The sequence below is a fragment of the Cyanistes caeruleus genome, chromosome 2, assembly GCF_971803275.1.
Source record: "Cyanistes caeruleus chromosome 2, bCyaCae1.hap1.1, whole genome shotgun sequence".
NCBI classification, from domain to species: Eukaryota; Metazoa; Chordata; class Aves; order Passeriformes; family Paridae; genus Cyanistes; species Cyanistes caeruleus.
The window spans coordinates 68,701,459-68,722,261 of NC_141702.1; the positions used below are offsets into that span (position 1 = coordinate 68,701,459).

At 35.4% G+C, this 20,803-nt stretch overlaps 1 protein-coding gene across 10 annotated transcripts in view; it reads right to left on the reverse strand.

The window, feature by feature from the left end:
* The window catches only part of RYR2 (ryanodine receptor 2), a 378,221-nt gene that overhangs the window by 149,618 nt on the left and 207,800 nt on the right, over nucleotides 1–20,803 (reverse strand). For all 10 annotated transcript variants that reach the window (XM_086877715.1, XM_086877706.1, XM_086877711.1 and 7 more), the window contains 6 exons: nucleotides 19,243–19,435; nucleotides 17,244–17,460; nucleotides 16,916–17,020; nucleotides 12,534–12,637; nucleotides 8,491–8,574; nucleotides 5,399–5,558 (listed from right to left, as the gene is read on the reverse strand). In XM_086877715.1, the coding sequence (XP_086733841.1) occupies nucleotides 5,399–5,558; nucleotides 8,491–8,574; nucleotides 12,534–12,637; nucleotides 16,916–17,020; nucleotides 17,244–17,460; nucleotides 19,243–19,435 (863 nt within the window). The remainder of the gene's footprint in view (nucleotides 1–5,398; nucleotides 5,559–8,490; nucleotides 8,575–12,533; nucleotides 12,638–16,915; nucleotides 17,021–17,243; nucleotides 17,461–19,242; nucleotides 19,436–20,803) is intronic.

Below are 20,803 nucleotides of genomic sequence, written 5' to 3' on the forward strand. Positions count from 1 at the left end.
TCCAGTGAGACAGATGTGCCGTTGTTTTTTTAGCTCCCTTTGCACCATTAGCAAACCCCCATTCCACAGCTGTGAATTGATTCTGCTTGCTGCCACATCTCCACCCACATGGGGTATCCACACCTCTCACTATCACAAAGATTTCCAAGCAATTGCCAGAACAAATGCTACAGGACAAATTTGCCAGCAGGGCTGCTAGAAAACCAGTGAGTCACCAGGTGTGTGTGCAGCAGGGACACTGTCAGCAGGATCATCTCCTACACCACACCTTTCATGCCTCGCTTTTCCACACCCACAGCAGCAGCTCATGTTTAACCAGAAACCATGAAAATTACAAATCATCTTATATGGGAAAAAGAAAAATACTATTCTAAACTGGTGTTTACTAAAAAGGCAATTTCCAAAGTCCACAGCATTAGAAACAGAAAGCACAATAAAGTCCTCACAAAGCTGTATTCTTAGCAACGTTAGTAATCCAAATGTACCCAGCCAAAGAAGAGGTTGTATTCCTCACTAGGAATACTAGCAGCTGAGTTCTTGGAACTCAGGTACACCTTGGAAGTATGTGTATCCTTAATAAAATGTGTACAGCTTCTGCCATCTTCATTGAGGACCATATGGAATGCTGGCAGAATGTGCCCTGACTATAAATGGAAGGTACTAATACATCGGTATAAATCATGTAAAATGTCAAATTGAGGTAACGTAAGTGGTTTTTACAAAGACAAATGCTGTTTTTAGATATGTTTAATGAAAAAATGAGCAACAATTTGGTTTTTCCCACATGTGCATATTTCATGCAGCCTGCCTTTCCAGAACAATGCCTCTCTTGCATTGCAGCCTTAGGCAGTCTGAGAACACCAACTCCTGATCAATAAATGATTCCATATACTTTTTATAAATATGAAGGAAAAAATAGAATCCTAACTTTAAAAGACCAAAATGTCTTGCATTTTTGGGCCAAAGAGAAGTAAGATTGCATATAATTGCTTAGCAATACCAACTGACTATTCTAGGACAGGAAATGCTGAGCATCTTTTCAAGATGCTTTTCACACAGTGGCAGAAAAATTTTAGGTTGCCAATATTTATAAACAATGGTTAGAGCTGTGAAATTTTTAATAATTTTTCTTTTTGTCAGTATAAATGGGGTTTCTGATTGTTAGCATTTCTAAACAGAACACAATGAAGCATGAAGTAAAAGCAAGATACCCCTTGACTAAGATACCTGGATATGTGACAGTGTATATAAGCAAAATGTGAAAGAATCTTTGCCTGTGATCTCTACAATCAGTGGGGAGACCTAGAAGTCATGTATTCATGAAGAGTGATGAGGCAAAGAATGTCCTTTAAATTATTTTCATTTGCTTTCTGATATCTAAGCTTGACTCTTTCCTCTTCTTTTGTTGAGATGGATGTTGTTATTCATATGGATGTTGGGATTCTCCTGTATGCATAAAATCACAGTTTTATGAATGTCAAAAAATTCCCTAAATTCATGGATAAACTTATATGAGTTCTGAATATTCTCCATTAGATTGTAAAGATTTAGTCACAAACATATACTTTTATATTTCAATACTATTTTTCCATTATCTTGTTATGAAAAATTTCTTACAAATAACCGAACAAAAAAACTCATGTAATTATGACAGGACTTAATATCAAAATCCATAAAGGTAAAAAAAAAAAAACAGAACTATCTTTCGTAGCACAAATGTGAGTATTTTAATTCACTTACAGCAAGGCTATATTGCTTCTTTGCCTGGATCTAACTCCTTTATCTGTCCTTGCTCATTTACCATTTCCCCAGTTCCAAGACCACCAACTTGCAAGGAAGCATGTTCCCCCTTGAAGGGACACTATCAAGTACTTTCATACTGATTTTTGTGCTTGTTTTTCCACTTACACTTGCTATTTATTATGTTTTTTAAGCAGAAATACATATTTTTCCTGCATGTTTTTCTCCTTCTGCTTTCTTCCTTCCTGCAGCAATAAGCAACTGTTAGTCTGTACTACCAAAAAATACTTGTTTGAGATCAGTGTCATCACAGCTGCCAGGACAGTTCTGGGAACAGAACTGTGCTCCCTCTCCTGGCTGGCTGGTTGGCTCTGCAGCAGCAGAACAAAAATACTGTATATAGTCATGCATAAAACGTAGCTTGCTATATCTTGTTAAGAAAAAACCCTGACAAGCAGTGATGGATTTAGAAGAAGCGAAAGAATCTGGAAGTTGGAAGGCATTTTCTCCAACAGCTTTTAAAGAAAGAAATGGTTTATACATTAACTGTTTGACAGTATCCCTTTGATTTTTTTCTTTTTATATAAACCCAAAATGCTGAGGCCCTCATACAGAGCAGACCTACTAGAATATTTAATTTATCCTACAGCCTCAGCACAATTGCTGTCCATAATGTATTTGCCAGTGATTACTTTCAAACATCTTTCCCTTAGGAAACCATTTTACAGCTCTGCAAGATCAGTCTATAGTATTATACTGCATAACATCATGTCACTTTATTCCAGTACTGTAACATGTCACAGTAATATGGTGGGATGACAAAATGCAGCCCACAAAATAAACCCACTGGATAAGCATAAGCACGTAGCAGTGGGGTTTTTTTAAGCAAAAACTTGTCCTTGGCCATCAGAATGGATGTAGATACCTAAATCCTGTTTGTCTAGTCAGATATCTTTGAGGCTATAGAGTCAATCTTTTAAAACTCTTGAAAAATAGGTAATGTAGCACTCAGTAATTACAAGGCCAAAGGGTTTTAAAGAAAACCTCTAATTGCCATGAGGTTTCTCTCACCAGACTATAAATTTTAGTAAGTGAGCAGAGATTTAATTTTCTTGTTAAACTTTGTCATCCAGTGAGCAGGACCTTTTTTAGGAAGGGAGCCTGGGGAAGGCCAGGGCTCCAAGAGTTTCCCTCAGAAAAATATTTTAGGAGTCAGTAGATAAAATACAGAGAGCTGTTCAGTGAGTAGATAAGAGTCCTCTTTTTTCCCCTCTGCTCTCTCCTGGTGAGGCTCAAAAATGTCTCCTCACAGGGTTACATTTTAGGTTCAACAGTCAGTTTAGTCTCTTTCCCTGAGCACAACACTGAGAACATAAGACAGACTTCCTGATTCCTCTGCAGCATTTAATTTTAGGATATATCCTATACTAGGTTTGTCTGATTGATGTCTTTTTGGGGGTGTTTTTTTTAAAACCCAAATTATGGCCTTGAGCAACTCCACAGCCTTTTGGAAACCATAATAAAACTAATAATTTATGACCATCACATCACACCTCTTCAAATGCAGAACCTTCCATAAGAACAGGCACACCAAAACAGACATAAAGACAATATAACAACAATATTGTGAAGATGTAAAGGAGAAATTTTTTCATCGCCACCCACTCCCATTACATCTTTTACATATCATTCCCAAAGCAGGAATACATTTGACATCACCATTTAACCAATTTTCCTACTTAATACCTCCCTAATTCAGAAAACATGCAGTTTAGCTGCAAATTCCCTCCAATAAATATGCCAAAATTATTTGTGGGTTTTTTCAAAGATGCACTGATAAAAAGGGTAGGTTAAATTGTCTTCAAGATCTAAGAAAATTTGTTTGCTGTATGAGTCATAAGATTAAATTTTCCCAAAGCTAGTTAGAAATACAATTAGCTAAGAGATGCATTTGATTCCAGAAGGTTCTTAAATTTATCTTAACCAATAAATTCTGTTTCAAAACAAAATTTAATTTTGGGCTATGTCAAGTTTCTATCAAAGTTGTAACTATTTCCCAACTTTCATTAATTTCAAAGCTCTCAGTTGGCAAGGTCCTGTACTGAAAATTATTAGCTTCTGGAAGAACAAAAAATATGGGAGACATGGTATAAATTCTTGAGTGCATTCTTTAATATCAAAAATACTTCTTTTGAGCACACAGTTTTTCATTCTAGAAATGAATTGTGCACTGACTCCATAAAGACAGGATTGAAATAATTAATCCCCTCCCTCTACCTGACAACAGAAAATCACTACTTCCAACATGATTATGATCATATTCTATCAGAAATGTTACCAGCGCTTCAAAAGGCCCCCTCTTACTTAAAGGTGCAGTATTATGGAAAAATTTGATCCTGGGGAAAGCAGGGGAGTTGCACAAACACTGAATTATCTTCAGTGTTTTTCTAGTGGAGAATATACATAAATTCCAATCTGAAAACAGAAGAATTGACTCACTGTCTGTCTAGGCCCAAATACAGAACATAGATTTCCTAAACAGCGTACAAGGTAACACAATGACAGCTTCATAGTAAGATACTATAATGAACAATACTGAAATACTGCTGCAGATATGCAGCATATATTTTGTCTCATGAGCATACCCGTATGTGATGAGGTGAAGTGGCTAACTTAATATATAAAACCACAGACTCTTATTATTTTACACAAAAGGTTTGCAAATAGAATGAATTTTGGTCCTGTAGAAGAACAAAATTTGACGTATGTGGCATTGAAATGTATTAAGTCAAATTTTTGTCAAAAACAAAACCACTGTAGGAAGAAAAAAGTATGTACCTACAAAACAGCTGTTTCTCATTTTTTCAAAAATAATGATCTTTTATGCTCAGCACAAAACCATGAAAACTCCTTTTTTCCCCAAGGGGTAAAAATTTCAGTGTGAAATGCTACCACGCATTTATTAACGCAAGTGAAGTGACCTTTCTGTATGTAAAATTCACAACCAATTACAAAAAGAATAGGAAATCTTTAGGGGAAAAACTGATGTAGAAGCTGTCTTCAAAAACACTAAATTAGGCTCATGGTACACCAAACTGAGTGGGTTTGGGGATTTTTTTAAAGAAACCAAAAACCTGAGTTTTGTTTTTAATAATCCCCCATGTTGTATTCTTACTCTCCTCTCTTGTAACACATTGAGATAACTACTAAATAATATTCCTATTCACTGGAGCAGAACAACTAAAGTAGTTGTTGAACTTTGAGACTGACCTAACTATTCTCAGTTAAACACAGCTTCCGCCAGAAATATAACGTATTAGCAAAGTTATTACTAGAAGTTTACATTCTGATTTTCCTGGATAAACAAAATTATTCAATTCCCAAAACCGCAAACATTTAAATTATTCCCCTAGTGAAAGTCAATATTTACATTTCCTAAAATACTGGAGCACATTAGCTTCCTGCATGCAATTTTCTCACCCAGAGATCTAGATAGCATACAAGAACATACCACCAAGATTTTTAATATTGCTTGTAAAAGAGTCTCATATTTAGCTGTTTAGCAGGATTTCTTTCAATGATGTATTTTTGTTTTCTTTGACTGACAAACTTGCATTCACTACCTGTTTCTGCCTGATTGTGTGTCACCGTTACTTACCTGCTGGATGCCGTATGTCCAGCCTTGCCTTATACGGTCCCTTGCCCAAACATTGTGAGCATTCTCTGCTAATTTATCCACCATGGCTTCTTGAGAGGGGGTCAGTTTGATAAAACTCAGATCCATGGGCGCTGGCTTATAGCCACTCAACAGTTGATAGCTGTTGAAAAAAAACAGAACTTGAAGTTACTTTTCTGCAAGAAAAAAAATTTATGAGAAAGAAAAGTAATATCTATGCAACATACCTATATAAATATCTGCCTTTGAACATAAAGAAAAATAATGTAAATTTGATTACTGATTTTTTTTTGATTCTGATTCTGTTTCAAGCTAATTGCATCTGGATGGGATGAAGTAACTGGTAATGAAAGCTACCCAAAATGGTCTGAACTAAAAATGTTTTTAAAGTATTTTAGTAATGCCACATATTCAAAGTAGTAGATTAAGATGATGTTTATCTAAATCCTTATATCAACAATATTATTTCTACCTCTGAGTAGATGGCAATACTTTTTAAATTCTATCTACTTCCTACTGAAATGAGAAAATACATTCTTCCTATACATTATCCCTATAAAGGGATGGTAAGAGACAGAGCAGGTCAAATGGCTTACTCAAGACCAGTTTTGAAATCCACCTTAAAAGCTTGTCTTCATAATAATTCATACCTCGACTATCCTTCAAATCATAGAAGAAAATGTTTAAAATTTAAGCATGACTTCAGAATAGAAAGGCAGCTTCCTCACTTTTTAATGAAGTTATTCCCTTCCAATTAATTATAGAAATCTCCTATTTTACTTATGAGCAAACCTTCAAAAGAGGATGTAAAGCATTAAAGGTCTTTTCCAACCTAAATGATTCTATGATTCTATTTCTTCTCCAGCATACAAAGCACTATTTTGTTAGAAACAAAAGGAGTCTGTGGAAAATAAACAACATTCTCTCATTGAAATTATACACCCTGGGGTGTATAAAGAATGGCAAGTTTAAATAATTGCTCAATTATTTTCTAAACAATTCGGTAATTTTCTTGTATTTTCTTTATTTGTACTAACAGAGAGAGAGAAACCCATAAAATTAAACGGTATTTATCCCCTTTTATATCCTAAAATATTCAAATATTTTACCAATCTTAATTAACTTTCTTCTGTGACAACCATTTTTAAACATTTGTCGTAAACAATAATTTGAAACAACCAGGTATTTAAGAGGGATTACCATCTATAAATAAGAGGCTGAATCTTCCTTCAAAATTGCCACAGTAAAAAGAAGTAGTTTAAGTATGAAAACAACAATTCAGGAATATCATTCCAAAATCAGCCATCCAGACAGCTCCCAATCTGCAGGTTTCTATTACAGTAAGCCCCCACAGGAGTTCACTGCCCTCACAGTTACCTCTCATCAGGTATCTGTGAAGTCCCTTCAGTGAGATGAGTAAAACAAGACCATAATGGAAACAGTGAAACTTATGAAATGAGCACACTTGTCAGGTTGGCAATGTCTGTCCTCTTTCCTGTCACGCTCCCCTGAACAAGCTTTTAAGAACAGAGCCACAACGTTTTCCTTTCCTTTTTGTTAGTTTTTTCATTATATATGAGGTACCAAAATTCTGAATTTAGGTTTCTAAAGTTATGATAGTTAATGACATTAAAAAGACTCAACAATACTGGTCTTCTTATATTAGAAAGTACAATTTCTTCAGATTTGAGATTTAGCTGCAGTTTTTCAAAAGCAGGAAATTTGATTCACTTGAACAATCTTGCAAAAGCACATATATTTCTACCCAGGAAATTCAGAACAAAAACACAGAAGGCCCTAGATATCTTTTCTTCTTTGAGAGATAAACAGTTATTTTGGGATACTAAAGAACAGTTTGGGGGGAGGGGGGGCGGAATTTAAATTAATACTCTGCTTTTATTCCCATTCATTCTGGCAAAGCCACCACATCAGGGATTCTGAAACTAATCTCAATAGTATATAAATCAGTGCAGTGTGGTAGATATCAAGGACTTGATGGTCCAGGTTCTTACAGCTACCTTATCGTAAAAGTATTACCTAGAAGCCTGCAGGAGTCTTGCCAGAATGAGGCACAGGCTTTTGGCTCACAAAAGGAAGAGAGAAGACGTGCTTTAGTTAAAGGTGCTGGAAGTTATTGCACTGGCCTTAGGGACTGTGTGTAATGCAAAGGTATGGGGCAGTGAAGGATTGCTGTGAATAATGGAGATACGCAATGACAGAGGAACAGCTATTTCTGCACATGCACTTTCTGCAAAGAGCAGTGAGTTGCTACTGGTGGCAGGAACTCAGCAGCCAGCACTTACCATTGCTCTGAGTAATAAGCAAGGAAACTAAATTACTATCTTAAATTCAGGAATAACAGACCATACAGAAGTTCTCTCCTTGTAAAATGGTGGCATTTACCTTTCTGACTTTTTACAAATTATATAATCCTCCTTTATCCCATGGGCTCAAGTGTATGTTGGGCAGTAGGGATGTCAGATCGGCATATGAAACTAAGGCTCCATTATCTCAGCTGTGTCCTAGTTTCCAAATCCTTTATTCCCAAACTCTATGTGTGTACACCAGTGCTAAGAAGCCAGGGCAACTTGGCTGGGCCGTGAAAGCTGGTTTCAGAGCTGTGGTAGTGGAGGCCACTATACCATAGCAGGCTAAGCCCAGTCCTACCAATGCTGCTGCCAAAAGAGCACTTAGAAATGGTCATGGCCATTTGAGAACTTTCAAAATACTCACCTTTAAATATCTGCAGCACAATAAAACACATTGGCAAATTTACTGTAAAAATTCTTTACAAAGTCTCTGTGATGCACATATATATAATAAATAAAAGAAACACATAACAGTGAATGTCAGACATTAAAGCATAGCACAAAAAACCCTAAAATCTGTCTACACATAAGGTGACAAATATATGGAAGAAAAACTGTCTATTATGGTATGTGAAAATATCTGAGAATTCATGCATGCTCATGCATGCCCAAGAACTAATAAACTTAGCAGTGTCAATATTGAATTGTTAAAATAGAATTCACTTAATTCACACTAACAAGAAGACACACTGAACTCCAACTTACTTCTTTGGAAGTTTCATTTTTTTCACTTTTTCTTCAGCACGTTCATCAGCAATTCCAACATGGCAGCCTAATGCCAGCAGGGTTCTAGGGCACAGAAATCAGAGATTAATTACTAACAGTGTTTCAATATTCAGAGTTACTACTGTTTATAGGCACACCATAGTACCTATATATGGCACTATAAAACAAATGAGACCTATGGAGATAATTACAATATTATATGGAAAGATCAATACCAGTCTTTTTGTATATGTAGCAAGCACAAGATGTTCTAAAAAAGATGAGTTAGATACTTCAAAATGGATCTGTAATATTGTATATTTCATCTATGAGGTATCAGTTTGAAGATTGCCCTTGAAATATTATTTCTGCTTTATATACTTTTTCATTACCGCTTACTCACTCATACTGCTTCTTACCCACATCTTTATATGTTTTGTTACTTATATCACAGCTATAAAAAGAAAAAAGGCATAAAATATCACTTATCCTTAGAACGTGTCTTCCTTCTGAGGAAGACATTATTTAGAAATTTCAGATTTGTTTAGGACACACTACTGAAGAGAGAGCTGCCAGCCGAATGCATGGTAAGCATTAGGCCAAAACTTCCATCTTACTCAATCTAGACAGTGTGTCTTTTACCCCAGCCATTGTGGCCTGACTCTGCAAAGTGCAGCTCATTCCAGAAAACAAACACTATTTACGTAAATTTAAATAGGGTCAACAGTACTAACTGGGTTTCTGATTTCTTCAGACTTCTGGCTTTCCTTATGGCCACACTGTTCAGCAGTATAAATTTTAAGCCTCATCTGTCTCCAGGATTTGACCTGTAAATTATTGATTATTTGTTCCTGCATTTATATTCAGTGTTGGCTTATAGTCTTTCTTTAGTCTAGGTGCATTAATAAAATACTGAATTTAATAGAAATCCTAGATGAAAGCCAGAGACTTAACTTTGGAGTCAGATGAGAATTTTCTCAAAACCTGAGGGTAATAACCATATCTTTGATAGAAACTGATTACAGAAGAAATCACAGGTGTAAATACCTTGGACTCCATTGCAAATTTTCCTGAAGTGGAAGAAAGGTGTCAAACAAGGTTTTTATTTATTCTTGCCACTAACTAAAACAATATTTTCTAGTCTTGCTTTAACTATGTTTACTGTTCTTGAACTGACTGCAAAAAAAATAAAAAAAGATAATACATACTCTCCTAATATTATTTCTCTTGACAGATGAATTTTCTGTTTCATGGAGATTCTTACAGCATAATTTTAGTGCTACGTATATGCAGTAAGTCCTACTGTTATGGACTGTGAACCCTGATTTAAAATCAGACATTAAAATCAGAAACGAGGAAACTAATATCCAGCGGCCCCTTTCTGCAAAATACACTATCTGCTAAGAATACTCCATGCAGCTAAATTTCAGCTTGTATAAACAGTACATTATTCCTATGCAGCTATCACCAGCATAAGTAGGAGAACATATCATAACAGTGAAATAACGTACAGAGGAGCTAACCTCTGGTAACCCTAATTCTCTTGTCATGTAAGCCAGGAATTATCTCTACCCAAACAAAACAAATTCAAATAAGAGTGCCACAGGAGGATAAAATGACAGACTCTACTTTCAGAATCTGAAATATTATTAAAGCACTTCAAACCTGAGCAAGAACACTAAAAGTGGCTGAATGTAGCTCTCATCATCACAATGACAGATGTAATTATTACACAAGTCTGAGTAAATACACAGAAATGGGAAAGTCAGTCACAAAATAATAAGGACAACCAAAAAAAAATATGCAAGACTGAACTATGAAACATACATATAAGCATGTGCAGAAACTGTATGAGCAAGCATATTTTAATCCCATGACATTTTCAGAGGCAACTCATTTCTGCATCCTGACATTTCCTACAGTATGTAATCTTTATAGATCATAAAAATATTCAATCACATTTAAAAATATACAAAGGTCCCAGTATATGGAAAAGAAATGTTGTATCAAATAGTACGACTTAGATCTTCCCCAGTTTCTAACTCTCCCATCTGTCAGCAAAACTGCAACAAACCACAAAGGAAAACACAAAACCAGTCAGCATTATTCTCTTTGTCCTGCAATTATTTCAAGTATGCAGTTTCATGCAAATTGTAAAGAAAATTATTAAAAGTTTTAAAATAATATTTTCTTTCTCCCTTCCCTTTTTTCCCCATCAAGGTTGACAGCTAGTAGACTAGACACATCTAGTAAAGAAATAGTCAAGACACGTTACAATTCAAGTCATCATCAATGGATCACCTAGAATTCATTAGTGCACTAATTTTTCCACATTTTCAAGCATTTAGAAACAAACTGAGCAAAATGCTCTTAGTCCCTGCACAACAGATACCTACATGATAAATGCAACTCAATGCTACAAAATTAGAACTTAATTTATCAGAAAACAAGGACTAATACAAGGAAGTATGGAAGACTTAATTCAGCAAGCATACAAATTTTGAAACACACAGAAGAACTGAATGCTTTATATTTTGGATATTATCCACTTAATGGAACGACTCTATCTTGAGTAAGCTATAAAATTAATTTTAAAAATAGAGTAATCCATAACTTGTATGTTTATAAAACAGAAACTTAGGGGGTTTTTTTACAGAGTTAGATTAGAAAAGCACTGGATACTGTAATCATGTACAGACTCATTAAATTAGTTCAATACTTCGTGAAACGTTAGAAGCATGCATTTAATTATGAGAGCATGATTTTTCTGCTGCCTGAGCCATATTATATAGAGTATTCTAGGAGAAGATCCGACTGTAGTGAAAGTTAATGACATCATCTTTTGTAGTTTCATAAAATGGAAAGGAAGAATGTATTCTGAATTTTTAGCACGTTGTTCTGCTGACAGGAAACGCTCAAAAACTCTCCTTGTAATTCTAATACCTATCCAAAGAAAATTTGAACTTATTTTCTTCCTTCCAGTTCAATTTCTCTCTGAATTCTTTACCTGTAAATAATGACAAAATATCCCTCCAGAAACTGTTTAGCACTTAGAGTCATAAATATGACTTAGGGTCATAAATATGACCCTAAGTACTCCATTTTTCACTGAGTGATTTATTTACTGTGGGAACATTAGATCAGTAAATAAATTGAGCAGAGAAGCTGGCCTGAAAAGAAATCTGCAAAAAGTTCCAGAAGGAGTGTTCTACATGGCTTTTCACTATGAGGACATAAGATCTTTTTATTCTGAGTATAAACACTATACTGCACTATCAGTTTGCCTGGCAAAGATTTTAATAGTTTAGGACAAATATTCACAGAAAAGTAGTATCACGTGTGGACATTCATCCTTTGTAAAATGGATGTATTTTTCCTCTGAATAGGAAAAAGCGACTACATCCTAAAAAAAAAAAAAAAAAAAAAAAAGAATAGATTTCAAGTATGAGTGACTGGAGAACCACATCTATCATCAAGCATTTATCAGTTTGAGAAATATTTTTACATGTTGGCTACATGCAATGCTATACATGGGGGAAATGACTTACACTAATAGATTTTTCAGATAAATCACAGCAAAGTAAGAACTCACAACTCTTTGACTGACAAAGTTGAGATGAGGAATTAATTGAATCTTTGTAAATCAGAAAACTGGATTTCTTCAAAAAACCCTTTAATGTCCCATTGAAATTTTCTAGCATTCCAACTGGCTTTGCACATCTAACAGCTCATCCAGAAAAGGAGAGAATGCCTACTACTGCAGCACTTTTTTTTTCAAAGCTTGTATCTATTTCTTTCCTCCTAGATGAAAACTCTCTGACTTGTCATTTCATAATCAGTATTACCACAATAATTCTAAAAAGAATATTCAAATAATTTTCAGCACCAAATACATAATTCATTAACATATCTTACTCCCTCATTTGTATATTATTACCCTCACCTACACATCAAATTTTAATTCACATGTCGATTTATAATTCTGGAAACTGGATCTCCTTATGAAACTCTAACTATAAACTTCAAAAGTCCTAGCAACTTACTTCAGTGTTTCAAGCGACATTTGCAAGTTATAATTTCTTTCCTGCTCCGGCAATTTCGAGAACTCCACTAAGCACGGGTGTTGTCTTTTGTTGTCGTCTCTAACCTGAGAAAACAGTAAAAAATTAAGCTTAGCATGCCTCGAAAATTAAAGAACTTTAAAACCAGTCAAATCCACTTGGTACTTAAAGCTGATCCTGTTAAGAGTTACTCAAACTGGACAATACTTCAAAACAGAAACTATTCTGTATTCTCAGAGCATGATCATTGTGTTCAAGCAAGGCAGAATTTGCATTTGCAAGAAACTTCAGATTTGCATATCTCAAGTGGAATAAATGCTAATTTGTACATGCTATTATACAGATTATACAGATGTTATACAGATGTTCATAGGAAATATGCAAAGTTCAAGAACAGTGCAATCTATATTGTTTTAACATACAGCCATAAAGTACCATCTCATCTTCAGCCCCATGTTTTAAAAATTCTACAATCAGTTTGTATAAATATATTGATACAGATAGTACTGAAATCCTTACCCAATGAAAATAACAATATAAAAGAAATCTTTCCCATCTCTTAATTCCAAAAATGTTTGCTTCTAACTTATTTCCAGTACCATAGAAGAAGAATGTGACTGCTAGGAAGTCATAAATGAGTGGAAAATGAATCTACTTTAAGTGTAGTGATAGGAGAGCCATACAGACTATAATTTAAAAAATCCTACATTTTATAAACTTACAAATTTGTTCCAAAACATTTTTAACCTTCTCTATTTCTACGCAGTTTTAATCTAACACTGGCCATAACCAAAAAAGGCAACCTCAGAGACAGTGATAACCAAGCACTCTTTAGCTCTCAACTTTGCATCTCATGCTAGAGTTCAGCCAACAACATCTACAAAGGCTTGATAAAATACATTAGTTTGAAATTATTACCCAAAAGATCCCAATGCAACTGTTAACATCTGCACAGTAACATTTTCATGTCAAACTATGATGGACCATAAATCCATCATTTACATTAACCTTTAATGCTGCAAAGTGCAAGTTATTGAAAAAATAAAATTATTGCTTTTTAATCAACCAGATAATTCTGCTTGAAAACTGAATGTTAACAGTTGAAGTTAAGAAACCTGATTGTTAAAATTTTTAAAAATTGATATTTACACTACTACTTAATCTACTTTTATGTAATGAAAAAAATCACATTTCTCAATAACATTTCTGAGAAACATAGTTTTTGCATTTTGATAGAAGCACATAATTCTCAAATTGAATAGTAGTCATTTATGTTTTAGACTGAAATATTTTTACAGTCTCAAATCTTGATTTGATGGGATTAATGCCCTTTGGATGGACAATACAGGCAATTCAACTGTCAAACTACTTATAAAACTTAATAGAATATAAAATGTGAACTATCTTTCAGTAGCACTGAAAATATTTACTTACAGATTCCTAAGATGTACAGTAATCTGTATTAAAAAAAACAACTTGAGTATAGTCTCTGAGTTTAGATCTGTGTACAGCTAATTTGTCTTGGATGTCAGGTTTTTTCCTCAGGAATCCAAATGAATTTATTTCCCCTAGTGACACTATTTCTGCTCTACAATTACAATGTATAATAATTCTATTACAAAGCCTTACTTTGTGGTTACCTTCCCATTTCCTGTTTTTTTCTGAGCACAAAACAAATATCTGCTGCCTTGCAAACACATTATATTACTGGCAGAACTCATGATACACATAAATTTTTAATTTTTGTGGCTGGTTTTAAATGCACAGTGGCATTGAACAGAAACAAAGATATGCAGATGTGTCTGATTACTTCTATCCCATACATATTCAGACTTAAAATTAAGTCAATTAATAAAGTCCACAACTTTTCTATATTAGCTTGCTATTTAATTTGTTACATGCATAGAATGCAGTAGTAATATGACATGCAATAGTGGGTATCACTTTGGTGATACCACATGCAGATCTGATGATGCAGATATTTAGGAGGAATATAAAATGCTACAGCAGGTATTTTTAATAATCTGGAGAATCATGTAAGAAGTCTCTCTATTAGCCTTTAAACTTTTAGGCTATTTGAAAAACCACACTGGCTACTACATACAATACATCTTGCTCTGAACTAAAAAGACAAAATCCAGTATTAGAGGACTTGTGTGTGTCCAAACAAGCTAAATTCTGTGCCATGCAGTTTCTTCCCCCACTACTCAGTAACTGCAGTGCATGTTGCAGTTTTGAATTGAAGAATTCAAAAAAATTGAAGAATTGGCAACAGTGCCTTAAATGCAGATGATACAAAGCCGGGAGGAACTGTTGACCCCTGGAAGGCAGGGAGGTCCTGCAGAGAGACCTGGATAAGTTACAGGCCTGGGAAATCACCAACCCTATGAAAAATCTACAAGGGAGTGCTGGATTCTGCACCTGGGATGGGGCAACCCTGGATGTATGGACAGACTGGGGAATGAGAGGCTGGAGAGCAGCTCCATGGAAAGGGACCTGGGGATCCTGTTTGGGGCTAATTAAACATGAGCCAGCAGTGCCCTGGCAGCCAGGAGGAGCAACCCTGTCCTGGGGGGCATCAGGCACAGCACAGCCAGCTGGGCAAGGGAGGGATTGTCCTGCTCTGCTCTGAGCTGGGGCAGCCTCACCTCGAGTGCTGGGGGCAGTTTTGGGTACCACAATATAAGAAAGACATTGAACAACTGTTCAAGAGTGTCCAAAGGAGGGCAATGAAGATGGTGAAGGAGGAGCTCCGTGTGAGGAGCTGCTGAGGTCACTTGGTCTGTCCAGCCTGGAGGAGACCGAGGGCAGACCTCAGTGCAGTTACAGCTTCCTCCTGAGGGGAAGTGGAACGGCAGGCACTGATCTCTGCTCTGTGGTGACCAGGGACAGGACCCAAGGGAATGGCCTGAAGTTGTGTCAGGGGAGGTTTAGGTGAGATATTAGAAAAAAAAATTCTTCACCCAGAGGGTGGTTGGGCACTGGAACAGGCTCCCCAGGGAAGTGGTCACAGCACCAAGCCTGATAGACCTAAGGAAGTTTTTGGACAACCTGGACACAGAGTATGACTCTTGGTAGTGGTGCTCTGCAGGGCCATGAGATGGACTTGATGATCCTTGTGGGTTACTTCCAACTCAGCTTATTCTATGATTCTGTGAAACTGATAAAATCATTTGTGAGGAACCAGTATGATTAAGAAGTCAACCTCCAGAAAATGATCGGCATAGACTCTGTCAGGATCCCAAAGAGAGCACATCCTACCACAGTGGATTAAAACAAGGTAATTTGAAAGATTTAAGACCGATTTTCATTTTGAACATAACTAACTTTATCACTGCTTAACTTGATACTTACCATGTATGGTTTAAATAGTGTTCAACTGTACAATTAGACTCTCGATATGTAATGGTACACTAGGAGTTCCTGCAGATTGCTTCACAGCTGGTATGATTACACCACAATTAAAATGTTTTGACACATTAATTTTACTGAGGTTTTGCATTTGATTTGGTGGGGAAATTAACAACAACAAAAGCTAGAGATCTTTTCTATTAATCATATATTTTTAAGTACTGTTGTATGCTACACTGAATAAATAACTATGCAGTTAGCTTAAATCTGTAACCTGAATTCCTCAGAAGACCAATATCTTTTTAGTAACAAAAATAGAATACATATACATTTTTACACTTATATCTAGTACCTATTGCATGTAGGTATACTCTCCACAGCAATATTTCTTCATAAAACAGATGCAGTATTTCTTCATAAAACAGCATTTGGGAAACAAATAACCAGCATAATAACATGTAATAAAAACATAATTTTTTACTGATTAACTTTAAAAAGAAAATTCTTTTCTTACTCCATGAAAAGCAGGAAAGAGATAAGAAAATAGTTATGTAGAGCACCTAATACAGACATGAGACTAAAGAAGTGGAGGAAAGGAAAGGAAAAATCAGATTTAATGGAATTTCCTACAGGCAATACATATTTGGGACTCCTAAGAGATTAATGTCAAAGATGTTCTCATGTAAAAAGAACCAAGAATAACTGTTTTCATTGGCTTACTCCACCAGCCAGTTGAACATCTTGCTCCAAGAACAAATAGGAGAAAAACTCACTATGTGTTTTCTGTGCTGACAGTTAGACTGAAAATTTCAGCACCAAATAGCTTTAATACCGGAATTTTTGTTCAGAAATGCCCAAGTGCTGTTGTTTTCCGCATGCTTTCAGTGGGAAGGTGTTTAAAACCTTACTAATTTTGGAGGGATGATGAAAAAAGCAGTCCCATTACTACACTGAAACCAAAGTGCTGAATCATACTATGCAATTAACAGAAAATGAAGTTGGAAGGTACGTACTGGTCCATACTGCCAGCCAAGTTCAATCTTATTCATAACCCAAAGTTCATGGATGTTCTCTGCTAATTTTTCTCTTATTCTTTCCAGGTGAGGTGGCAAAACAATCTAAAGAGAGAAGAGATAAGAGAGGAAGAGGCTATTACAAATAAGTTGCTTGACATGCCACCCAAACTTTTGTAATAGACAAACTCTGTCAAACCAGATCTCTCAATAAATCCCAAGAAAAAAACAAGTTTGGGAAAAGGTGCAAATTCAACCAAATGAAGCAAAATAGTCATGTAATATGTGTGTGTTTAAAAAGAAAAATGCAATCTTCCCATTTCCACACCTGGCTAGTATCTACAGGGACTGGAGTGAAAGCTGCTTGTGACAGAGAGACAGTGGGACCCAGTAGGTCTCTTGTGTAGCTGCGATCCTGTTTGTACTCTCGGCTGTGCTCCACTTTCAGCTTCTCTTTTGGCAGGACAGCTTCAAAGCATGGAGCATATCCAGGTGGAGGAAGGAACTTGAACTCTCCATGGCGACCACCAAGCAAGAAACGAACCCTGTAAACATCAGAATTACTTTAGATAACCAAGACACCTCTAGTGGAAAGCCTAATCAGTCTCTAAGCTTAAAGAATATTAAATGTTATTTTAAAAGGAAAAGGAAAAAAAAGGAGGGGGGAATGTCAGTGTTGCAGCTTCTTTTAATTGTCTACAGTTCAATTTTCTCTAACTGTTGCTGGAGTTTATGATGTAGGAGGTTGAAAAAACATGGGTAAAGTAAACTGTTCTTTTTTCTAGTTAATTTTATTTCACTGAAGACTTTTTAAATCAAGAGACCAATAATCTCTGAGAGAGAGAATAATCAGTTTACTCAGCACACCTATAAAGTAAGCAGCAGCTTTTTGAGTCTCTGAAGGCAGAGATTAAAACCCAGAGTAATCAATCAGGCACTTCAGAACTCTCTCCACTGAGGAGGCTTCCATTCAATATCATTTGAGAAACGAACCTAAAACCCCGTGATTCCTTCTTTTTGCTCACAAAATACTATATCCTTCAGATACACTACAAAAACTCCTAAATTTCCTTCCCTAAAATTTTATTTGTCATATTAATAGAAACCCAGGGGAAAACACTCTTTAACTCATGACAAAATGGTAAATATGTCATGGCCTTTTATTACTGAATAATTAAATCAGTGAGGTAACAATGGTGTAGCAATGATGTAATACCAACTTTACACAGTAATGACATAATAGTGAAGTCTCCCTAGAACACTGTCATCCAGAAGGAATGAAAAGACACCCAAAAAACTAGCCTTAAACCCAAAGAATTTTCTCTCTTTTCTGTTTACTGAGTATCTTACAAGATTTTTTTTTAATGCTATACCAGTGCACACTCAAAAACTTCATGCAGCACAAAAATAATATCTATCAATAATTTATCTAATAACAGAAATAAAGCATGCAGGTTTATAAATTTGTATTTTGTAGCATGCAGATCTACAATTTTACTACATTTTATCTCCTTTGCTATCAAAAGCGAAGTCAAAAGGAGTGTATTTCACATCTGGAATAAGAGGGATGGGATGGGATGCTCTGTGTGACACCTCTTAGCTTCTGTGTTATTCTTTGAATGATCCCCCAAAGAGCATTGCTCTGCCTCCAACAGAAATCAGCTTTCAGCCTTCACCTTTTCCAGTCCTGTTAAAGTTGGTCTCCCCACTGGAACACCACACAATCTTTTTTAATATTTTTAATATTACAGTCTCAGACTGCTCAATACATGGAAGCAGATGTTTGGCTCCTCAAGTGTGACTTGAAATTATATAGAAAACCAATGGAACAACCAGAATACAGATTGAATTCTCATTAACTCATGCTGAAGAAAAGGAAGTGTATGACCACCATTTCTTAAGGTAAGTGCAGATAATGTCTCCTTAAATAATAGTTATTACCTCATAACAGGTGAGTTAGGGAAAATATATTTTAATATCAAAGGCTGATGCAAAATTCTGCCTTGGAGTTAATGTGTAGCAATGTGGCAGCAAAGAAATTATTAAGAAGCTGTTTCTAAGATATGTCTGCAAACCAGTAGAATACACTGGTGTGCTGAAAAACAGCAGATGCACTGTGTCTTCATGACTTCTTTGTAGCTCTCACTATCCAAGAACTGAAACTTTGCCAAAAAAGCAGATGTCAGAAAGAGAAATGAGAGCAGATAGACAGGGATATATTCAGCATATTCATCTATACAGAAAAAAAAAAAAAAGAAAAAAAAAAAAAGAAAAAAGCAGACTTGGGATGAAAAAAAAAAACAACAACAACTCCATGGGATGCTGACTTTATTCCTGCAGAGAAGCTGACAACTGGGAAGAAGAGGCCATCTATGTTGAAGTTTTCAAACATTCCTTGAACTGGCTGACCATTTATTCGGAAGGAGATGCTGGGGGCACTCAGGTCCAAACAGCAGCTAATAACATCATCAGTTCTTAAGAGATGTTGGTTGGGAGAATTTACTGTTCGTGCTACACAACCTATGGAAGTAACAGAGATACATTTAGTAAAACTTATGAAAACTGCACTGGTTTTCACAGCAGCCTAAAAAGAGAAAAACATCACTACAGAGTACAAACACATTAATATACAAACATCTAACCTATGACATCCCAGACCTGATTTTAAGCTTGCAATATAGTGAATAGCAGCATACAGTCATATCAACAAAACTACTTCAGACATAAATAATAAAACTCAATTACATTTAATGTGAGAATAATTACTGATATCCATATAAACAGTCAAAACTGAGAAAGCAACATTTTATTCCTTACATTACAGAGCTGCTAGAATCTAATATTAAACCTAGTATACTTTTCTAAAGAATGATTCATTATTTAGACAAAGAAAACCATCTCACTTTGAATTATTTATGGAAAATTAGGTACTCCCTGTTAATGTCCACATCATGGTACTCTTCCAAACTTGCATGAGATTATACTATTTGGTTTCATATTTAAACTGCAATCCAGAATTTTTCAGCAATATACAAAGACAGCTTCATTTTTAAAGCATATATATTCAGTAGTATATATATTTTAATCAGTTTTTATGAATTCTAAAAGATTATTCTATCTCACATCAAACTCCATTTACACAAGCACATCTGCTTCCCAAAAGAAACAAGCTATAGAAGTCAGAAATAGAAAGTGATTGTGTCTGAAATTTACTGCCATCTACAGTACAAAATTTTTGGAAAACCACAGAAACTGTTTGAAAACATGTCTACTCATGTTTTCCAAAAATAACTTATGCACTGTCTGCAAGAGATACACCATGATACATACTAAGAACAGAGCACTAATTTTTTAACTAGGGCATCCAACTTTTGTAAACATGGAAGACTTAACTAGCACTACATTTCCAGGAAGCAGCTGATGACATATGGTTTAACAGAAGCAAAAATAATAAAACCGCAGTAATTTTTCTACAAGTGAATTTTCATGCACATATCTCCCCAATGCCTGAGGAAAAATAATATACCAACACTTCCAAAACTCTGTATGTGAAAAATGACTTTGTGATACTGCCAGATCAAAATATCACAGCTGAGAATTAGTATAAAATAAATCACAGAAAGGGACAATTATTTAATGGCAGGGATAACTAAACTCTAAAAGAGCTACCAGAGAAGAGTGGTTATTTCATCCACTTGAAGAATACAACGTAAGACCAGATGTCTTTTTAGACACTAAAATTTAGGCAACTATAGGTCATGGAGATCAATACAAGACTGACTGCTAACAGAAATATGTATTGGTCATTGAACACACAGCAGATCAAACTATCTAAATGCCCTTTCTGGCCCTAGTCCTTAAGGATCTGTGAGTTCCACAAAAGGTCAT